General features: G+C 35.7%; 1 protein-coding gene across 1 annotated transcript in view; it reads left to right on the top strand.

The window, feature by feature from the left end:
• The window catches only part of LOC145678744 (tachykinin-like peptides receptor 86C), a gene marked incomplete in the record, with an annotated part of 805565 nt that overhangs the window by 425392 nt on the left and 358905 nt on the right, over positions 1-21268 (top strand). The window contains 1 exon segment of the mRNA XM_081749208.1: positions 4595-4696. Within this exon segment, the coding sequence (XP_081605334.1) occupies positions 4595-4696 (102 nt within the window).

The raw sequence follows: 21268 nt of genomic DNA, 5'->3' as shown, positions 1-21268 counted from the left end.
CAAAAATAGAGTTTAGATACACTGTAAGTTTTAATGAAAGGCTCTCTTAGTTTTCACACACTCGCGGAAATGCGTTGTTACCACTAAACTTAGATTCGAAATACAGAACTCCCCGAGGTAAAAGTCAACATTTCACGAGAAACTTTGAGTACAATTCCTTTGGGATAGAAGTGACCTGTTTAAAATGAAGTTTCTCCTCATGTAAATTACCTTATATTAAATTTAGATGAACATTTTGTGATCGTAGCTGTTGCAATGTTGACTCAAGACAAAATCTCACCAGGAAGTTTGCGTCGTATTTCTTTTTACAACATTTACTGACATCACTACAATGTTTGTTGACCAAGGTGCAGTTGAAGATTTTAAACTATCTCAAGAGATGGTACTTGAACACTCAAAAATACAAACAATACCCACAAATATAAACTTATTACCTAACAAATACAAACTTACTTACATATAAAATTATGTAGAAGCACTGTAGATACTTAATAGATATCAAAATATAACACAAAAGCTCAACTCTCATAAACGGTATTCAAACTGAAAGACAACATACCTAGGTATATTAAATCACAAATAAATGGATTCGTCCTTTTCTTCCCATCTAATGTCACCTTCACTAACAAACACCATAGTAAAACTGAATTCACTAAGATTATATTGACTTTTCATATTGCAAGTACCAACATATCTATATACAGTACACAAGTTCCACCCTGTGTAAGGCAAAGAGTTCTTACAAATTTATCTTCAGAACACGATGTATATTCTATGTTAACTTAAAACGTTTTCGTTAAAAGAAGTAAGAACATAAGTTATTCGGTTGGTGTGAATTAAACCTCCATTTTGACGTCTGGTAGCAAAGTCACATTAGCAACATAATACATGGGTGGACAAAGGTCACGCGTCTAACGTCACAAACTCTGTATACGTCTAGCAAATAGTCTGGGATACACAGACAGTCAGGAGGCAATGCATTATTGAGCAGCATTGTATGAGAATTTGCATGGGGGACGCGCTATTAAGAATGATTTTTTTAACAAATCCAAACTGGGACATTCTGCACAGCTAGCCGTGAAAAACATTAACAGTGTATTTGAATAAGAAATGTCGAATGCTGTTGATTTGTCAAATTTCGTTCCAGTGACGCAAAATTGTAAAATTAGCTCCTCTAGCATAACATGGAAGCGGATTCTATTCCTGCAATTGGCAACAAGGCATGTATACGCCATACCACCGTCGTTCGGTGATTCCGTGAAATCAGTAGTGTAAAAAAAGAGGGTCTCATGGGTACCACGTGAGTTAACGGTGGCTGAAGGTGTGCAGTTGTTTGAATGTTAAGAATAATAATCGGAAAGTTTCTTGCATCAGATTGTTATCTTGATGAAGAATATATCTTATGACAATTGTAAATGGTTAGAACAATGATTGGAACGTGATCAAAATTGCTTCCTCACCCTCAGAAGGTGTTGTTACTACGAAGTGACATGTATGGTGGAAGTGATCCAGCATGTGCTTTTCAGGTGAGAAGAAACTACCATTATAGATCATTATAGTGATCAGCTTCATGAAATACACCACAAACTTATCCACAAGCATCCAGCAATTGGTCAGAGACATGGTAACCTCAGTTGTACGACAAGCCTCGCCCTCGTATCGCGGAAAGAATGATGCAGACTTTCCGCGAATTCTAGTATGAAACGCTTCCTACTAGCCGTATTCCTCCAATAGCTATTCCACTAACTACCATCTCTTTCGGCATATCGATCGGCTCTTTAAACGAAAGATCTTGTGTAATGATCGATTGTTCCAATGTGCGTTAAGGTCTTCGCACCACAGATTCATGACGTCTTTCTCCACGGAATGGTTGGCTAAGCGATAACGAAAGTGTGTGGTTGCAGACGGCCAGTATTTTGATTAACCAGGTGTTGTAGTTCCCTTTTTTGCTTTTGAAAATGACGCACTTCGTATGGGTATTTTATTCACACCATTTTTATTTTATGCACACCATATGTTTTACAAATCCAGTAGATAAAGAAATACATAATTGTCAATTATGATCGTTATTGGAAAGAAACAACATACCTTTTAGCGCCATAAAAGTAGTATTTCCTCTACTTCCTCGAAACCTTGGGGGGCGCGGTGGCTCAGTGGTGGAGCGTTCACCTCTGGTGCTAGGGGTCCCGGGTTCGATCCCAGCCCCCGCCAAGTGAACTTTGTGGTGGACAAACACCGTGCTCGTGGGTTTTCTCGGGGTACTCCCGTTTCCTCCCACTTTCTTCATTCCACCATTTTCACTCATCTCTCATTATCACCGTCTCCTTTAGCCTAACCGGCATAACCGTGGGACGTAAAACTCAAAGATTTCATTTCATTTTTCCTCGAAACCTATTCATGACGATTTACATTTGCTTATCACTTTGCTCAATTTTTTGAGATCTATCAATAAATATATGTCAACATCTTTGGTTATCTTTTTTCGTTGTCCTAATGATATTATATATTCTGTAGTTAATTGCACCATTTAATCCGTATCGTGTAATAAGGTTCGGAAATGTTCTTAAGGTGGAGAAAGGTAATATATAAACCCAACTAGGCAAAAGATTATTTTAAATTTCTATGTTATTATTCCAACTCCTACTTTAATTTGATTCAAACAAATATATTAAAGTATAGAAAGATGTCTATTTAAATATTTTTTTAATCGTAATCATAAGGCTAATAATTTTTAATCTTAGTTCTAGTACACCGGGACACGATGGGTCACGTGTGATGAAAAGAGTCCTTGGTTCGATTCTAGATAAGGTGATTTTGTTGTGAACAATATTGTTTATTTGTTTCTTGAGGAAAATTCTCCCATTTTCTCCCGCATATTTATTCTATCAATTCTTTAATAATCATTCACTTCCATTAACCATTCGTCTCCTTTAGCCTAATGGGGGTTACTATCTGGTTTTAAAATAAGTATTTCATGTTTTTTGGTAGTTTTAGTGCTTTTTGAGCTCATACTAAATGTGAACAAACAATTCGTCCTTGAGAATGCACACGTTCATCTTTTCATTTAATTGCTGGTGGATTCAGTATCCAGAGTAATCTTGCATACCATTAGTGCTTAAGTCGTAACATTGGATAGTGTCCCTATATTTGATCCAGTGGCTAACAAGCAACATCGTTTTCTATTGCGTTATTCGCAGGAATGATAACTTCAGTGATAGTTTGATTGGCATTATTGCCTTCGTACAATATTCATATATGTGATTCGCAGATCACTTAATTGCGATTTAGATAATTGGAATTTTTGTCAATAGGATACAATCAAATTCGGTACTGTAAAAAATTATATTTCCCGAGTTCTCAGTAACGTAACTAAGGGACAAACGGGGCTTGTGCTCCGGGCGCCGGATTGGGAGGCGCAAAACTGAGCAAATATTTAATTCTACTATGAGGCAAGGAAAGGAGTTTTAGCAAACTAAAGATCATAAAAAATACCTCACAAACTTAATAGGGCAACAACGACTCACTAACCCTAGGATCATATTCATAGAGCTATCTTAGCTTCAAAGCTATTTTTTGAACACATTGTAGAAACGCTTGCAGCCAAAAGAGACCGCAAAGTTAAATTTTAGTTCCAGTTTTTAGTGTTTTCATTTAACTTACATGGATTTAAGAGATTTGCAAACTGTCGGGGTATAATACTCGTGACAACAGCTTGACTGTTTGTCATAATTAAATATTATATTTTATAGCAAGAGACTGTTGATTTATTCTACACATGTACTATCCGTATAATTCCGATCCCTATATCCAGCAAAAGAATGTTTATTTTTATGGTTGAAACACGTCTTTGGTCCAATATAATGAAAAGCGTCCAATATAATTCCAAACGCGTTTAATTTGTAGTTATTGTGATAATACTATAAGAATATGTCAAGCATACTACTCTCAGATTATTTGGCAATAAAATACTAATTAGTTTGGTGTTTTATTTTGTACTATAAATTATGTACTACAATTTTGAAATCAAGCATAATCACTTGAAGACAAAATGGAATGGGAGAATTACTGTGTGATGCCAGTATCAAATGTAGACAGCGAGCGTTTTGGTTTGGTTGGTCAGGGTGGGTGTTAAAGATGAGTTCTTGCCACGGGCGACAACTAGGCTAATTGCGTCGCTGCGAGCTCTGTGTAAGCTTGTTTTATTTGTGGTTTTTTTTGGTCTGTAGGAAGATATTTCAACAAAATTGATACTAATTACTGCTTTTCAGAAATATTCCTAATTGCTATAGTTCACCATATTAGGCTAATCTTGCTCACATGCATTATATTTAGCTATACTGCGGCAATATTTCTTGAGAATAAACATTGTGTAGTCTGTATCTAAAATAAAAAAGAAAAGAAAAGAAAGAAAAAAGAAAGAAGACCATGGTCGAGAAGACGTGTTTCAACCATCAAAATAAACATTCTTTTGCTGGGATTTGTCAATGCGTTAAACGAGATGAATAAAACATAAATGTAGTTACATTTCACAGTATACCTTAAATGACATACGAATCTATTTTACATTTGACTTAAGTATTTTCTTTATTTACAGGGAGTGGCATTTTGGGAGTACATATTGCACTATCAACAACTTTGTAGCGAATGTAACAGTGGCAGCTAGTGTGTTTACTTTAACAGGGATATCTTTTGACAGGTAAGTAAGTTATAATGCTGAACTTTCTTAATAAGTGTTTCATGCAATATGAAGTTTATTAGTAGAATCATTCTTTAGTTCTGTGTTTCTTTTACCTCTGTTGCATATATTTTTCTATTTATTTATATACTTTTTATGCGACGATTTTAAATTTCATTATTTATGGCGAAGGAAAACAACATGATAGCAATTACTAATTTATTACTGTACTACTGCATTTCTATTGGTTAGATATTTGTTGCTAATAACTAAGGATTTACTTTTTAGATAAGATCTTGTTCTTTTAGAACAAACAAGAACTGTCTGAAAGCACCAGATATATCAAATATTATTATCCGTTGCGAATAAAGTTAATTTTCCAGCACCTCTATTTTTTCCGTTTCGGATTCAATATTTGTAACTATCTTAATCTGATCCGAACCTATTTTTAATCCTTTTCCTTTCTTCCTACTGCTACTTCTATGTTATTCCAAATTTCTAGATCATCGTGCATTGAGTATGTTATTTCTTCGGCGAAAATTTTAACAAGATCGGGCAACTTGTCCTTTGTCTGGCAACTCGATTTAATGCCTTTTCCACTGTGAACCAACTTCTTCAGCCAGACGAGGCTCATGATTCAGTGACAAAACCGTTTTCATATTCGTAAAAATATGTGACGCCTGCCACTAAACACTTGAAACAACAACTCTACTTGAAAAACAAAGAATGCCCTGTGATTTCCATGAGACATCCGTTAAATTTATCATCTCCTTCCTCCCCAAAAACAAAGCTTGAGATTAGCCTTCAGAAAAATCCAACTGCTGTCGAATTTGTAAAATATATAAATAGAAAGTTGCCATTCCGAGTGAATGTAAAAAATAGTCTCTGGTCTCTGTGGATGTTAAACTAAACTTTAACATCTACACAGACATTTCATTCACAAATTGCAAGTGTTTAAGAAGAAAATAAATTCCCATCATCCTAATAGAGAAATCCTTTATTCCGTGACTTCAACACAGCCTGACACATAAATTGCAAAATGGTCAACTTGAATTTAATAAAAGTAAGTTCAGACTAGTAATGAATAACTAAATTAATCACTTGTCTAAGTAATGTTGATGGTAATTACTTAATATTCTAACATTCATGAACATATATCTAATTCTATAGGTTTTTTATAAGCTTCAGGTTCATATTAAAGATATAAAATCGCAACAGTAATAGCGTTTTGTTCTCTTTTAATAGCGTTTTATTCAAGAAATTGAGTATCTATTAGAAATAATTCTCTAAAAGTAGTATTAGAGAAATATCAAGCAAAGTATTGTTATCTCTAATTCTCTAAGATATTCTCTATATTTTTGGTTTGCTACAATTCTCTAAAATTTCTCTAAATATGGGAATATAAGTGGGTTAGCTCTCATTAAGGGTGTTTTCTATCCTTCTAAATTTTCTAAAGAATTTTAACTCACTATCTTAAAATGCTGGTCTAATCCTATTCCGTGTCTCTTATAATAGAAGTACTTTTAAAGGATATCTATCTAAGCATTAATCAGGATAGACTAGGTCAGGAAAAGATTTCATCTTATATAGCGAGGATTTTTATATAGATCCAATAGATAAGGTAAACATGATGCAGTTCTCCCTTATATAGTAGATAGATTTAAAAACGAAAAGCTAATCATACGCTTCTAAATAAGATAAATTCAGGGGAATTGAGTCCAGTGCATTCGAGATCTAAACAATAAGATTGGTTTCTTAGTAATGAGACTAAAGAAAACTTATATGCTCTTTCTCTCTTACAATTTCCGTCTTAGGCCGAACACGTGTTAGAATATTTAATTTTGTTCCTATATCTTAATGTAACATCTACGTAAGCATGGAAAGAAGAACTATTGGTCGTAAACATCATTTCCCAGAACTAAAAAGGAAAGGGACCTACTCCCATTTTATTTGCATTCACTAGATGCAAAATACAGAATAAAGAGAAGGTTTCCTACTTCCTTCACTTGCAAGACCTAACATACTCTTCAAGCGTTGAGCTCAAACTATTTCCCTCACGACTAAAAATCAAAGACGGCTTCACTTAGCCGGCCAGTCCAAACAAGGACTCTACATCTTAAAGACTCCCAATATTATCCTATTACGGGATAAAGCTCCCGTTTGGCTTACTCAGCCGAACCGTCGTTTTCGACTACATTTTGGAGTTAGTAGTTCCCTGGAGAAAACTTACTTTTCTATATAGGAAAGATATTCATGAAAAAAAAAGTGTATCGTGTCTTAAACTATGTAGAAGGAAACGAACAGTGGAGAGGAAGGTTCTTATACCAACAAAACGAAGTGTTCTCTGATGCTTTGAACGTACTCCTATATCCAGGACAGGGTTGTAGTCTAACTATTCTTTTATCTAAGAAAAAGTTATTTTGTAAGAAATTGCTGCAAATAGAAATAGTATAAGTATACGCGTACATAGTAAATACAATCAAATACAGTTACACAGAAATAGTAATAATAATTATTATTATTATAATAGTAATAATAATAAATAATTTATCTTTCATATCTTAATTCCTTAAGAACAATAATAAATTAAAATTAGAGGAAAGTTACCAAAGTTGGACCCCCCCCTTTTGTTTTTGAACTTAATCTCTAATTATTATGATGGTTTTTTTATTTGCATTTCATTGGAATAATATGTTTGATACGTTGTCAAACATTAGATATTAGTCAGTTCAGCATTCAACTCATAAGATTTTGCTAAAAAATTATTTAATGAAAAGTGACGAAAATGGCGTTTAGGAAAAAGGTCTCTAAATTTGGATCCTCGTAATAACTGACATAAAAGCAACAAATAAATTATCAAAATAGCACACAACTTTATTTTGCAATAGAAAAACACATGATACACTAAGTCAAATGATAAACCAAAACAAAAACGAAATCAACGTCTCTTTTACGACAGAAGTCACAAATTTATATCTCACGGCCATTTCCCGTGCACACATCGTGTATCCACATATCACACATTGCACATTGTATCCACAATTCATTCCGACATCCATAGAGAACTTCTCCCACAAAGCAAGTAATCAGCATAATTGTCGTGTGTTACTCTTGCTTGTGGAATATGCAAGTCGCTGGCTACGCTAGAAATGAATGAAACGTGACCACTCTTTGAACTGTAGTCTTTCCGATCGCAAATTCTGCAATTAAGATCTCTAGTTCACTTGCTACATCCTCGTGCTTATTGTGTATTGTCTTGAGAAGTGTTCTGTTTGTTCATGTACAGGCTTCATGTAGTGCGCGAAGGTTTCTTTACCTTTCCTTTGAGCTTGCCACAGATTGAAGTAGATTATGTTTGTGCGGTGAGCATATTATGACAAAGGATGACTTTCCCTTCTGAAACAATATGTACGATGAATTTAGTAACAGACTACAATCTTTCGTTTACAATAAGGGATGTCTTGTACAAAGAAATGAGGGGATCCTTTCGGATATGACATGGTGTCCGACTTAGGCAACCTTGCTTGCATTTAAGTAGACATTTAACCATGTTCACATGTATGTGCTACCGAACAAACAGCACAGTTACAAAGATTAGTGCTTCCTAAAGATTGAACTGAGCAAAGTCTGTCCACTAACCTCCTGAATTTTTCCAAATGACAGGTTTTTCCATGGACGTCAAAAATTCCCTCCACAGCAAAACAAAGGATGCCTCAACTTTGCGGGTGTTCATTGATGTTTGGTGCTCCATCCGTCATAATGTAACGATTACGTTTCTATGTTTCTATCCATTCCAAGAGGTAGAATCACTTGTCTTGCGAAATAAACAGGGAGTCTGACTTACGGGACGGATCCGATTATAGTGACTTTCTTCAATATAAAATCCGTGCCAATATATAGATATAAACGAAAGAATCATTATTTAAATCTAAAAGAGAGTAAGAAGCCCAAAAGTGTCACTTGTAAATTAAAACTATTGCCACGTTTAACGACTTAGAGGAACTTAATATTATAGTATCATCTACCCCTTGTTGCTATTGATGGTATGAAAATAAAATACGACATATTACCTAATATTATTTCGCCTCTAAATTTATGTTTTCTAATAAGTTAAAATATAATTTCTTGACACCGTAGTGAAAAATGATTTTTTATGCATTATACGAAAAACAAAAAGAGTGAACATACGAGGTAGGATCAAATGAAAAACTTAAAAGTGCAATAAATGTTAGAATGTAACTTTGAAAAGAAAATCGTACCTCTTATTTTTCAGCGTAGTCCCCTTGACGTTCAATGCAAGTATTCTACCGTTTCGAAAGTGCATGGATACCTCGGTGGAAGAATTCTTTTGATCGAAATTGTAGCCACTCGTGCCCAGCATTTTTCACCTCTTAATCACTATTGAGATGTTTGCTGCCCATCGCTACTTTGAGTGGTCCAAACAAATGAAAGTCACTGGGGGCAAGGTCTGGTGAATAGGGTGGATGAATGGGACACTCAAATTTGATGTCATCGATAGTTTCAGAGGTCAAACGGGCAGTACGCGGTCGGGCGTTGTCATGCTGTAGGAGCACTCCTGAGGACAAAAGTCCTCGCCGTTTACGCCTGATTGCGAGGTGAAGTTGATTTTTCAGCATGTTTGAATACGAGGCACTGGTTACTGTTTCTCCTGTTTCCATGTACTGTTCCAAAATTATTCCATCAGAATACCAGAAGAGAGTGAGCATGACCTTTCTCGCTGATGGTTGAGTGCAGAATTTTTTTTGTTTCGGCGAAGACGTATGTCGCCATTCCTTGCTCGCTTTCTTGCTTTCTGGTTAATGATTGTGAACCTAGGTCTCATCGCCTGTAACAACCCTGTCCAGAAATGCATCACCCTTGGCGTTGAAATGAAGGTAAAGTTCTTCACAGGCGTCGACGCGACGATCTTTCAATTCAGCAGTCAACTGACGTGGGACCCATCTTGTTGACACCTTATTGAAATGCAGAACATTATGCACAATGCGTTGAGCTGAACCAAAGCTAATCTTCATTATTGTTGCGATTTCTTTTAGGGTAATAAAGGGGAAACAAGGGAAAACATTCGTTGTAAAGAGCTTTTCTTATCTTGTAAAAATCAATCAATATATTGTTTCTATTGTAAGCAGTGTCTCTGTGGTGTAATAGTTAACAACGTTAACTGAAGATCTTGAAGTCCTCAGTCGATTCCCGCTTATGTCATTTGTTTCTGTTTTCTTTACTACAATAGAAATATTTTTAATTATCCAATCATGTGAGAAAAGCAAAATTGTATAGACTATTTGTGACTTATGTCGTTTCGTTATTGCTTTATGAATTGTGTCTGAAGCGTAACAGTTAGTAATTATTTATTAACGAAATTACAAGTAAAATTTTAACAGCGAATCTAGCGGACAGAAATGGAACTAACGAGGCCGGAGTAATGTGTGTATGTGTCTGTAACAAATCATTCAGTTTTCCCCTTTTAACCAGTGTACCTCGTGGAGTGTTGGATAGCAAGGTAGGCTGAAGATCTTGTGGTTCACAGATTGATTCCCAATGACTATGACGCCGTATCTTTTTCATTTCCTAAGCACAATTATAGAAGGTGAAACAATAAACTTTCGAGTCACATGAAATGTGGAACTGAGGCTGAAAAAGGTTAATGGTCATTATGTAACTTGTTTAAAGAAACAATAGCATAATGGAAGGGTGTGTTATCTAGAAGTGTGGGAGTAAATGAAAGAAAAAACAGAATTCTTATGTTATGTTGGGAAACAAGAGGATTGCGCTCAACCGTACTCAAGAGAAGAATAAAATATAATGTCAATATATTAAAGAAAAGTAACCTATTTTATTTTGTAATAGCATGAGAGGTAATATTCCCTGGAGTTTAGAAACATCAACAAAAAATAATTAAATAAACTCAAACATTTATCTTTGAGACGTTGAGGTAATAGTTATTTAATTAACTATTAAATGTTCATGAAAACACATTAATGGGAAATACGTAACAAAATGTTGTCTGTATACTTGTAAAAAACAAATGATATAACTTCTCCCTTATCAAAATCTCTAGTAGAATTGTTAGTAATAACCATAAGAAAGAATCCGTTTGTCTGAGAACTGTGAAAGAACAAGATGTTTGGAAAAAGAAGAAAGCCTGAACAAAAATGTTTACTTACGAGTACAATAACAAAGAAATGAAACAAGACTTTATTTTAAGCTCTCCACAGTTGTTCCGGCCAAGGTAGAAAGGCGATAAAGGATTATGAAAATGTTATGAAAGAAATGGTGCAATATAGAATGTGGGAGAAAACTGGATAACCCCAATAAAACAAATGAGTACGATATTATACACCATAAACCCATATGACAGGACCTTCGGAGCCAGAGGTGAGCGTTCTACCACTGAGCCACCGCGCCCTTTACGACTATCCCATGAATGGGAAAGAAGTATAGAAGTAACGTCGTGTTATTCATGGAGACATACATATTAGTGTAATCACTATTTGCAGCAATAATATCACACAAACGTTTCCTCATGTTGGCTACCAAATTGAAACACACCGCCGTATCAGCTGGAAATGATTTCAGAGTTCTATGACGTGAGTCTCAAAAAATTCCTAATCCCTATTTTATCGATGTATTTCCCACTTAGAAGCATGTAAGTCTAAAGATATTCTATGAGGTCAAGATCAAGAAATTTGGGAGGCCACCCTAGGCAGATAAGTTCAGGGTGACCATCGAACCTTTCCGTCGTCTATCTTTATGCATGAACAGTGCTATTGTCGTGCTTAAAATATATTTATCTTGTTCAAAGAAATGGGAAGGGATGGCAGCAGTGTGTTGTTTTAAATTTAATAAACGTTACACTGGTAAGCCTTTCAGGAACCGGCAGAAACTTACCAGGACCCGCAGCTGGCATATAATACGAAAATTCAGCTGAGACTCGACTAGAGTACACCTTCGAACTACGTACATTGGCTGATATCGTGTTCCACGTGGTCGGTATAATATTATTCTTCCGTGTTTGTCTGAAATGGAATACCTTCTCATCGGACCAGGTAACTATGTTCCAACATGCTTGGATAGTACCTATTCACCTGAAATTGAGTCCATTCCATAACTTGGCCCTGTGCTCTTCTATTAGAAGAATTTCGTTTGCGGAACGTGTATGGTTGGTTCCAGCAGATTTGAATCGTTGACTAATTCTTCCCTTCGAGAATTCGTATTCTTCTACTTCATCCTTGAAAATAGATCTATGAATTGAGGGTTGATTTCGCACATCAGTAATAAGATCTACATTACCTTGCACAGATGTTGCTCGCTGCCGGACACTTCGACGTATTGACTCTGCACAATCTATATCTTCTTGTTCTGCATAACGATTAAGCCACTTACAAACTTCTCGAATATTGCACGTAACATCTCGACCAATGTTTGACAATCTCTCACAATTTGCTGCTCGACCTCACCTTGTTAAAGAGCGCCCCGTTTTACAGAGCCCCGTTTTCATGGCATGTTCTTGAATGCCTTACTGTGAGCACGCCACAGAACCTTTCTGCACAATGAATCTGATGGTAATGCTGTCCGCAAGGTTAAGTCTATGTTTATATTGTAGAAAATAAATAAATAAACAATAAATTGCACGAAATAAATTTATTTTGTTGTCTACATCGCGTGCGCATGCTATTAAGTTTATCCTCTTCACTAGTTAAAAAGTTGGTTTAGTTTAGCCAAAGGAAATTTCACAGTGTTTGTTACCTAAAGCCTGGTACATTGTTTATTTGCAGTCATCGAGATACGAAACATAAATGACTCACTATCTTATATTTGTTTCATTCTAGCAAAACGTCTTACGTGTTAGACACCTCTCAAGAATATTTTAGTCTGTATGTAGTACCCACTTTGAGTCTCAATAACAGCAGAAATAAACACTTTTGAATGATACACATATCCGTCAATAGGGAAAGAATAACACAATTTAATAGTGTAATATATGAACAAATCAATATGTACAACTTTTCTCGATGTTGAAAATTATATAGGTATGAATACATTAATTTTCTTACCTATGAATCACTCTTACGGATAGGAGTGCTCCAAAGAGTTTAAAAAAAAAAAAAACTCAGATGTTGCAACATTGAAGGGAAACTTGAGGGAAATTGTCTTATTGGTGATAAATACAGACAACACTTCACGTTTCAGTAAAGCTAAAATATATGCAAAGGGCACAAATGCATTATAGAAAGGTGAATTATGCTTGCTGTTGTTAAAGAAATATTTTCATGTCTTGATGATGCAACTTGGATGAAATTGGAACGGAAGAAATTGTGACTTAGTTACAATGTGCAAAATATTTGGCGTGGTCATTGAGTAGAACATACTTGTATATCCTTTTTGGGATCTTATGGTACAATTTGTACCATACGGGTGTTCCATGGTACATTGCCTTATAACTCTCCTATTTGAGCTTTTTCATCCGTTTTTTCTTTTTTGTTTTGTTTATCAAGTCTGGAGGCATTGTAGAACACGTTACGTATGGTTTCACACCTTCCTGCGTCGAGACATAGGAGGTAATGACGTCATAACTTTAAGGTTGGTTTAAAGGAACAAGTTTTGCCGATACATGGCACTACAGACTTCGTATCTCTCCCATGTATTTTTTACCTTTCAGGAAAATTCACTATTTCTTTTACAAATTTCAACCTGCAGACTTCAAAGTTTTAGAAAAGAAACTTCATAATCTATCGAAGGCAATAATCCGTGCCGATTTTTTATTTAGAATTTTCTTCATTGCTGAAATGGCTTGATTGTTCAAAAAGATATCCAAACTTTTAAAAATGGAACTGTTTCAACAACGAAAAAATTCTAAATAAAAAATCGACACGGATTGTTCCCTTTAATAGGTTATGAAGTTCCTTCTCTAAAAAAAATTGAAGTCTCTAGGTTGAAATTTGTAAGAGAAATTGGAAATTTTCGTGAATGGTAAAAAGTACATGGGAGACATACGAAGACTGTAGTGACATCTATAGGCAAAACTTGTCCCTTTACACTAACCTTAAATAATATATTTTCTTTTATTAGGCCTACCTTCATTATTTTTTGGCGGGCTTACTTTTGCACGTAGAAGATTGAAATTTTGCACAAACATTCAGTCCACCGAGTAGTATTTACCAGATTTTTTTCAGATTTCTGCGTTAGAAGAAGGATTGTCCAGAGGGGCAAAACATAAAAAAAGAGGATGTTTTTTGACCAAAAAATCACTTTTTCACTATTTTTACGACTCAGATACATGATGGAGACATGTAAATGGTACCGTCTAAAAGGTAGTTCTATTCTGAAGAGAATGATGTGCGAATCATGATCCTAGGGTAATTAGGGATGTCTCAGGGAATTTTTACGAAATATCTTTCTGTATATGGGAATATGGGGTATTGTCGGTGTATTTTTTTTTCGGAGGCTTACTTTTGCACCTAGAAGATTGAAATTTTGCACAAACATTCAGTCCACCGAGTAGTATTGACCAGATTTTTTTGAGATCTCTGCGTTAAAACGGAGGGTGTCGAGAGGGGCAAAAAAAATTGAAAAAATGGGATATTTGTACCCAAAAATCCTTCTTCAGGATTTTCCCCGCCTCAGATACATGATGAAGACATGTGAATGGTACTGTCTGAAAGGCAGTTTTATTCTGAAGAGAATGACTGGCGGATTATAATCCTAGGGTAAATAGGGATGTCTCAGGAATTTTTTATCAAAATGTCCTTCTGTATAGGGGAACATGGGGTATTGTCGTTATTTCTTTGACGGGCTTACTTTTGCACCTAGAAGATTGAAATTTTGCAGAAACATTCAATCCACTGAGTAGTATTCATCAGATATTTTTCAAATCTCTGAGTTAAAACAGGGGGGTCCACAGGGGCAAAAAGTAGAAAAAGGGATATTTTAACTAAAAAAAATACTTTTCTTCGGGATTTTCCCGCCTTAGATACATGAGGATACATGTGAATGGTACCGTTGGAGAGAATGATTGGTGGATTATAATCCTAGGGTAAATAGGGATGTCTCAGGTATTTTTTGTACCTGAGATCAGCGTCTTTTGCGGTAATCTGCGGCATTGTGGGGATTCATGATAAAATTTTTCCTGCTCTTACTATTCAAGATAGAAGCTTGAAATTTGGCACACATATTTAGTCTATCGAGTAGTATTTATCAGATTTTTTGAGATTGTTCACACGGGGCCGTTTCAGAGGGGCCCAAAATGTGAAAAAAATTTCCCCCCGAAATTTCCCTTTGACCTCACTTTTTCCCTCTCCTGGTATACGGCATGGGCATGAAAGTGGTACCATTTAAAGACCTGCTCTATTCTGAAGAGAATGAGGTATGAACGATGATCCTAGGATAAATTGTGACGATGCAGTAGCTGCTTGACTGAAAGTCTAAAAAATACCCCAAAAACCCAAGGTCCTGGACAATGAGTTTAAGTTCGGCAAAGCGGTGACAAAAATTCATTGGTGTATACGAAAGCAAGCAAGTAGCCGAAGTTCATACGGCAAGTTTAAAACTACATGCGAAAGAGTGCGAACGTTGTTCCCGATCGTTGTGTCTGCCGTGCAGCCAGTTAAGTGCAGCTAGTTAATGTTTTCTCCTTGACTCCTATCAGTGATTTCTTTGCTATTTTTGACATTTCATTCTATTAGCAACTTTGCTCATTGTTTGAAAAGTTTCTTTATCTTTTATTTGAATGCGCTACATGTTTCGTGGTTTGCGACAGAACACAGTGAAACTTGCATTCTAGAAAAGTATACGACATATACTGGATCAGATTGATGGTATTCGATTAAACAGTGAGGTTTATTCCATTCTTTAAAAAAAAAAAAAAAAAGTTATTCAGAGATCTTCGAACAATTCCTTCTCAAAGCCCCTAGTAAGCTTCCATTCTTGCATCAAGATGACACTCGTAGCGTAGTTTCTGTTTTAAATGCCTTTGATACCCTTACATGTGTACATATCACAGATCTACCACTTGAATTTGATGCCAGCTTTCTGAATTCTGCCCACCAGTAATTTCGGAAGTATGTAAAAATAGAGAATGAACAGTACCGACAACTATCGCTTCCGTTTGTTTAATGCAGTGCGTATAGCGTCTATTGAATTAAAGATGCACAATTCTTCGAAATTACTCATCCAAAGTTGTCGCACAAGTGTTATATATTCTGGCCAACTTTCTATTTGTTCCGCATGCAACCAGATGGACCACACGATCAACGCTTGTCCCCGACATCTACAGCGTTCCAAACATTTGAAGGTAGTTTTCGTGACTCTTAATATGCCCCAATTATCTACAGATGCTCTTTCTAAAACTCCCCGTTACTCAGTCGATCAACATTTCCACCCTGGTAATAGTACCTCAATTACTATCATATCTGACTCATTAGCCAGTGCCCAAAGTGTTCCATCGGTAAAGGACCTCAACGAGTTATTGTGCTAACTGTGTCTACTAACATCGCTCAATCCGCGGATACTAAGATTCAGGATATATCTACTGCTTCTCACCAAGTTATAAATGATATGTCCACGGTACCTGACGTCAATGACTCATATTTGTCAGTAAGTGTTTCTGCAAGAGATGAAGCATCCAATCTCAATGCTTTTCAGTCTTTGTAACGTTTGTTTCTGATGACAAATTATCTATAAAAAAAGGGTCGTAACATATCTATATAAATCTCTCACAAATGGAACATATTGCAAAATTTTGGTATGACTGTGCGAAAGCGGAAAGGACTTGAGCCGAGTCAGCCTCCTATCTACACTAGTGATGCTGATTAATAATCAAATTTGTTATTCTCATTTACCTAACTGGATGCACACAGTAGCTATAACCTACTTTACTATTGTATAACTGTCTGAGAGTGAGGTTTGATTTTATATTTGATTTTTCTCTATTTTTTACCATTTTTACATTCGAGTGGCGATAGGAGAGAAATTATAGTGATTATGAAAAAAAATTAATTCGAAATTTACGTTGATGAAAAAACGGATTTTTGGATGTCTGTCCGAATATCCGTTCGTCCAAATGTAAAGATGTTCACTCTTCTAGAAGCCATACCGTTCGACGTGTCGAGACCAAATTTAGGATTTAAAGTTTTTATAAGATTCCCTAGGTCTTTTTAAAATAATTTTCTAGGAGTAGTTTACTGAAGGTTAAAATTGAAATTTAGAATTTTCTTGAAAACTACTCAAGCGATTTTGTTCCAGTCGTTTCTCTAGCAAAAATTGAGAAGGGATAATTTAATATTGGGAATGAGTTTTCCAGACTATTTCCTCAAATACGACTGGGCAATTTTATTCATATTTCATTAGTAGATGTTTTATTAAAAACCTAACAATATAGCATAACTCATTAGTCTTGAAAAAATTCACAAGGGTACTTTATTCATGAATATGACCTTTTCTAATAATTATAATAAAAATAACGTCTAAAATTTTTTTTCTATGATAGTCATTTGCCAAAAGAAGAAAAATCTACAAACACTAGTTTACTTTTGATTCTAACGAGGTAAGGGTGCGATGTCACTCATAGATCGCAACAGTGAGCAAAGAATTTGTTCCACCAATATCTGATTGACAGTCCATGCTTCTTCAGAACTGTTGGGCCCATTATTTCTGATTCCGAACGCCTGCAAAACAAATGCTTACACACATTCCTTTCTATTCCCATTACCTACTCTAACACCAAATTTGGTGCAAATGTGTCTGAGTGACATCGCGCCCTTCCCTCGTAGGTAAACTAATTTTTCCGAAAATAATTCAAAAGAAGTTTTCCGAATACATAATTTCGTTCGTATTTTATAAATAAATGTTTAAGTCTAATAACTGCAGCATACCATGATTTAACTTAAAACATTAAAGAGATAAAGTTCAGTACGGTTGCCCGAATCTTTTATTTACATACAAAAAAGCGAAGTCAAACAAATAGGCGAAGTTCTAAAATATCTTTTTCTTTCTCTATGAATAGTTTATTTGCACATTTACCTCAACTTGTCACTCTAATTTTGCTCAGTGTCGAAACTCATGTTTCAACTGCAAATAATAATAATAATAATAATAATAATAATAATAATAATAATAATAATAATAATAATAATAATAATAATAATAATAATAATATTAATAATAATAATAATAATATTAATAATAATAATAATAATAATAATGCGTGATATATATCTACATGATATATTTACATAGTTGTGGACTATGCATGATTAGTAATTAATACTTTCAATTCTGACGCAGAACTCTAAATTCGTTTTTAATATGGAAAAATCCATCCCTTCTGGCCCATCAAGAAAATCTTGCTAAGTACACCGCTGTGTAATACATAGCAATAGATGCATTATTTTTCACATCATGGTTACTTTTTCTCCAGCTAATTTTTAACTTTTAGGAATTTCATTCCCCCCTCCCCGTTCGTCCAGCACCCTATACTAATGATTGCAAGCGAGATTTATAGTATTTTTGTTTTTCTCCTACGGCATCAATTTTGCTTGCTTTCCCATCAATTATTGCGTGAACTGATACTTCTATTGTAACACAAGTCCTCAACTAGAGTTCGTGTCGCCCGAGGCAAACACGAAATTCGACACCACCTCAACGTATTATATATTAGGTGCACTACCACCATACACCCGGAGCAAATACCCTACTTTCTCCATCTAGTTGTGGCCGTGTGTAACAATATAACTGGTAGCGTTGCTTTTCTTCATTTACCATTGCTGCAACTTTCAGTGTACAGCCAAACCTGCTGGTCCGCTTTGAAAAATTCCAGCACTTTATATTGGAAACCTGTAATTTCCAGCAACTTTACTCTCTTTACAATTTTTCGTATCTGTACTCATAACAAAGTTCGTCAATGGCAAGGGACCTTATATCCCGTATCTATCTATATATATAAAAGAGAACGTACAAATCCTTTGTTAGCTCATCACGCTAATACGGCTGAACCAATTTCTTTCATTTTTGGGGGGTTATTAAGATTTGGACCCTAGATGGTTTTTATCATATCACTTTAATTTTCAATTACCAGTGTCTTGAGATAATTGACCATTCAAGTGTCCATAACGTACAAATCCTTTGTTAGCTCATCATAGCTAAATCTAACCGTATTTATATGCAACCCACATAACCGTGTCACTCGGCGGGTTAACATAAATGACAGGCGATATAATGTTAACATTTACTCCAATCTTCTATGGTTTTTATCATATCACTTGAAAGCGAAAAAGTAAAAATTATCTAAGTAACAAAGTTTATTGCGTTCCAGGGTGACCGTAGCGAAGCGGGGTGAACGCTGCTAGTATATATATATATATATATATATATATATATATATATATATATATATATATATATATATATATATATATATATATATATTCAAAACTTTTTTTTTTTAAATTGAATCCGTTTTCATGTTCTGAGACTCCTTCGTTCAAGTCTTATGTTCAGTTTTATACGTCACACAGTGGAGTAAACTGCTTTAAAATGCGGAGAAAATTATCTGTAATGTTTGATGAACTGGTAACCAATAAAATGCAATGATAATTGTTTGCTCGAGATTTGTTTCACTAATACTACAATAAAATAGATATAATTTGAGAAAGATATTACCCTGGTGGACACCACTATCTCTACCTCAATAGTCCATTTCCGATTGGTCGTCCTTTTTGGTATTACCTTCGTCACCTGTTAACACAGCAATAGTTGGTGTCTCTGGGAGTAGTAGTTGCAAAGTTTCACTCTAGTAAGGCTTCTTATTCTTCGTGATCTTGGGTCTAGAGCAGCTTAAGAAGGAAGGAGTAGCCTGTTCAGCACGTCTCACAGACATCGCTCGCGCGAGAACTTCCGTGAAGAATCTTAGCGATATTAGCGAAATTTTTTTCTGACTTCTGCTGCCGCCTCTTCCGATAACTGTCCGATTGCTAGGAGAGCGTGGCAGATAACTGTGACCCGTATATCAACAACTTGTGAACTGTAGGCGACATTGGGCACCACTCATACAGCTGGACCCACAAAACGGGTTCATAGAATACTTAAAAATGCTACGTGTTTTTGGTCCACTATTTTGCACAGACACACAATTTGCCAAGGGCGCCTGCAACTTCCCATAATGGGTAACACGTATTATTTCCAAATCACTAAACATTAGACAAACGTGCATGAGCCGCAGGATGGCCGAGCGGTCTGAGGTGTTAGGCTGGAGATCAGCAGGTCTTCAGTATCGAGTGTTCGAATCTTCTTCCTAGCATAAATGTTTGTGGTGTACTTTTCTTCTTTCATTTCATTATCACTATTCATCTTTCATTGTGGTAAGGATCCCACTTTCAACTGTATGTCCCTTCCTATCTGACCTAAGTGTTAGCACACTCAATGGAGGTAATCACTCATTCCACAAACTTGTATTTATTCCATGTTCGTTCCCTGAACATTTACATTCCCGCGAGTACGTGCCCCTATGTCCCTCCCCCTCCGGGCGTCCCTGCCTGTTGTGTTTGTTCACAATATATTTTGTGGATGATACACTGAAAATTGTTACTTTTGTTTTAGGAAGAAGTATGTTTAATACCGGTACATTAGCATGCAATAACAGACTACTAGTATAGGTTCTACAATTTAACAATGTACATGTACCCTAACTTCAAACCTACTCTACATGAGCAAGCGGAAACAAGCCGAAAATATTTCTTTGGGAACTATCTCATGAACATATGCATGTACTGCTCACACACATTTCTACCTGACAAGGCCCGGAACATCAAAAACAACTCCTTGCCTGACTGTAGTAATCAACCTCCTTGTATTGTAGTCAACATTGGCATTACATTGTTTATATTTAGGTACATACCTTCCACTCCCACAGCCACCACCCTTGTCTTCCATCTCCACTTCAAACATGCAACCCATCTCATTCTAAGTTGCCGTGTTGACTGACCGCAGCGCGACCAACAGTGGTAGCATACGGAACACATAACTTCCAACTAGTACTGTGAATCAAGTTCGGGCACAACGTGAATGATGTTGCCACTACATGACATCTTGCTCCTTCAACTGACTGAACCCGCGTATTGCTCTGCTGTGTGGAACACTTCGTGTTTTGTAGTTTTGTCAGCGTTTTGAGGCCAAATACACCACTGTGCGTTGGTGGACTGCGTTAAGATGCCCAGATTTGTTCAGTATAATAAACTATACTCAACGAGGCTCAAAAACTGTTCTAGAGTATACGTTGAATTGTCATCCTTGTTTACATGTAATAAATTTAAAGGGTAATAAACAGAAATTAGTAGTGGGGTCCGGATTTTCGGATCACCCTGTACATTTATTCCAGGCTACGATTTCATTTCAAAGAATATACCACAAACATCTCCAAATACTTGTATATATATATTAACAATTGCTCTATGTAAGCAAAAGTTAGGTATAAATTCAGCTTGTAAGTAACGTACCCGTTTCTGAGCTATTGATCTTACAAACCCAGATGATGCATTTTACTTTTGCTTTAATGCAACGCTGACTATAGGTTCTGCAGATACT

This window comes from Thermobia domestica, chromosome 1 (assembly GCF_964235325.1).
Source record: "Thermobia domestica chromosome 1, izTheDome1.hap1.1, whole genome shotgun sequence".
NCBI lineage: Eukaryota > Metazoa > Arthropoda > Insecta > Zygentoma > Lepismatidae > Thermobia > Thermobia domestica.
Note: the sequence above shows the minus strand (reverse complement) of the source record. Positions and strands in the feature narration are given on the sequence as shown.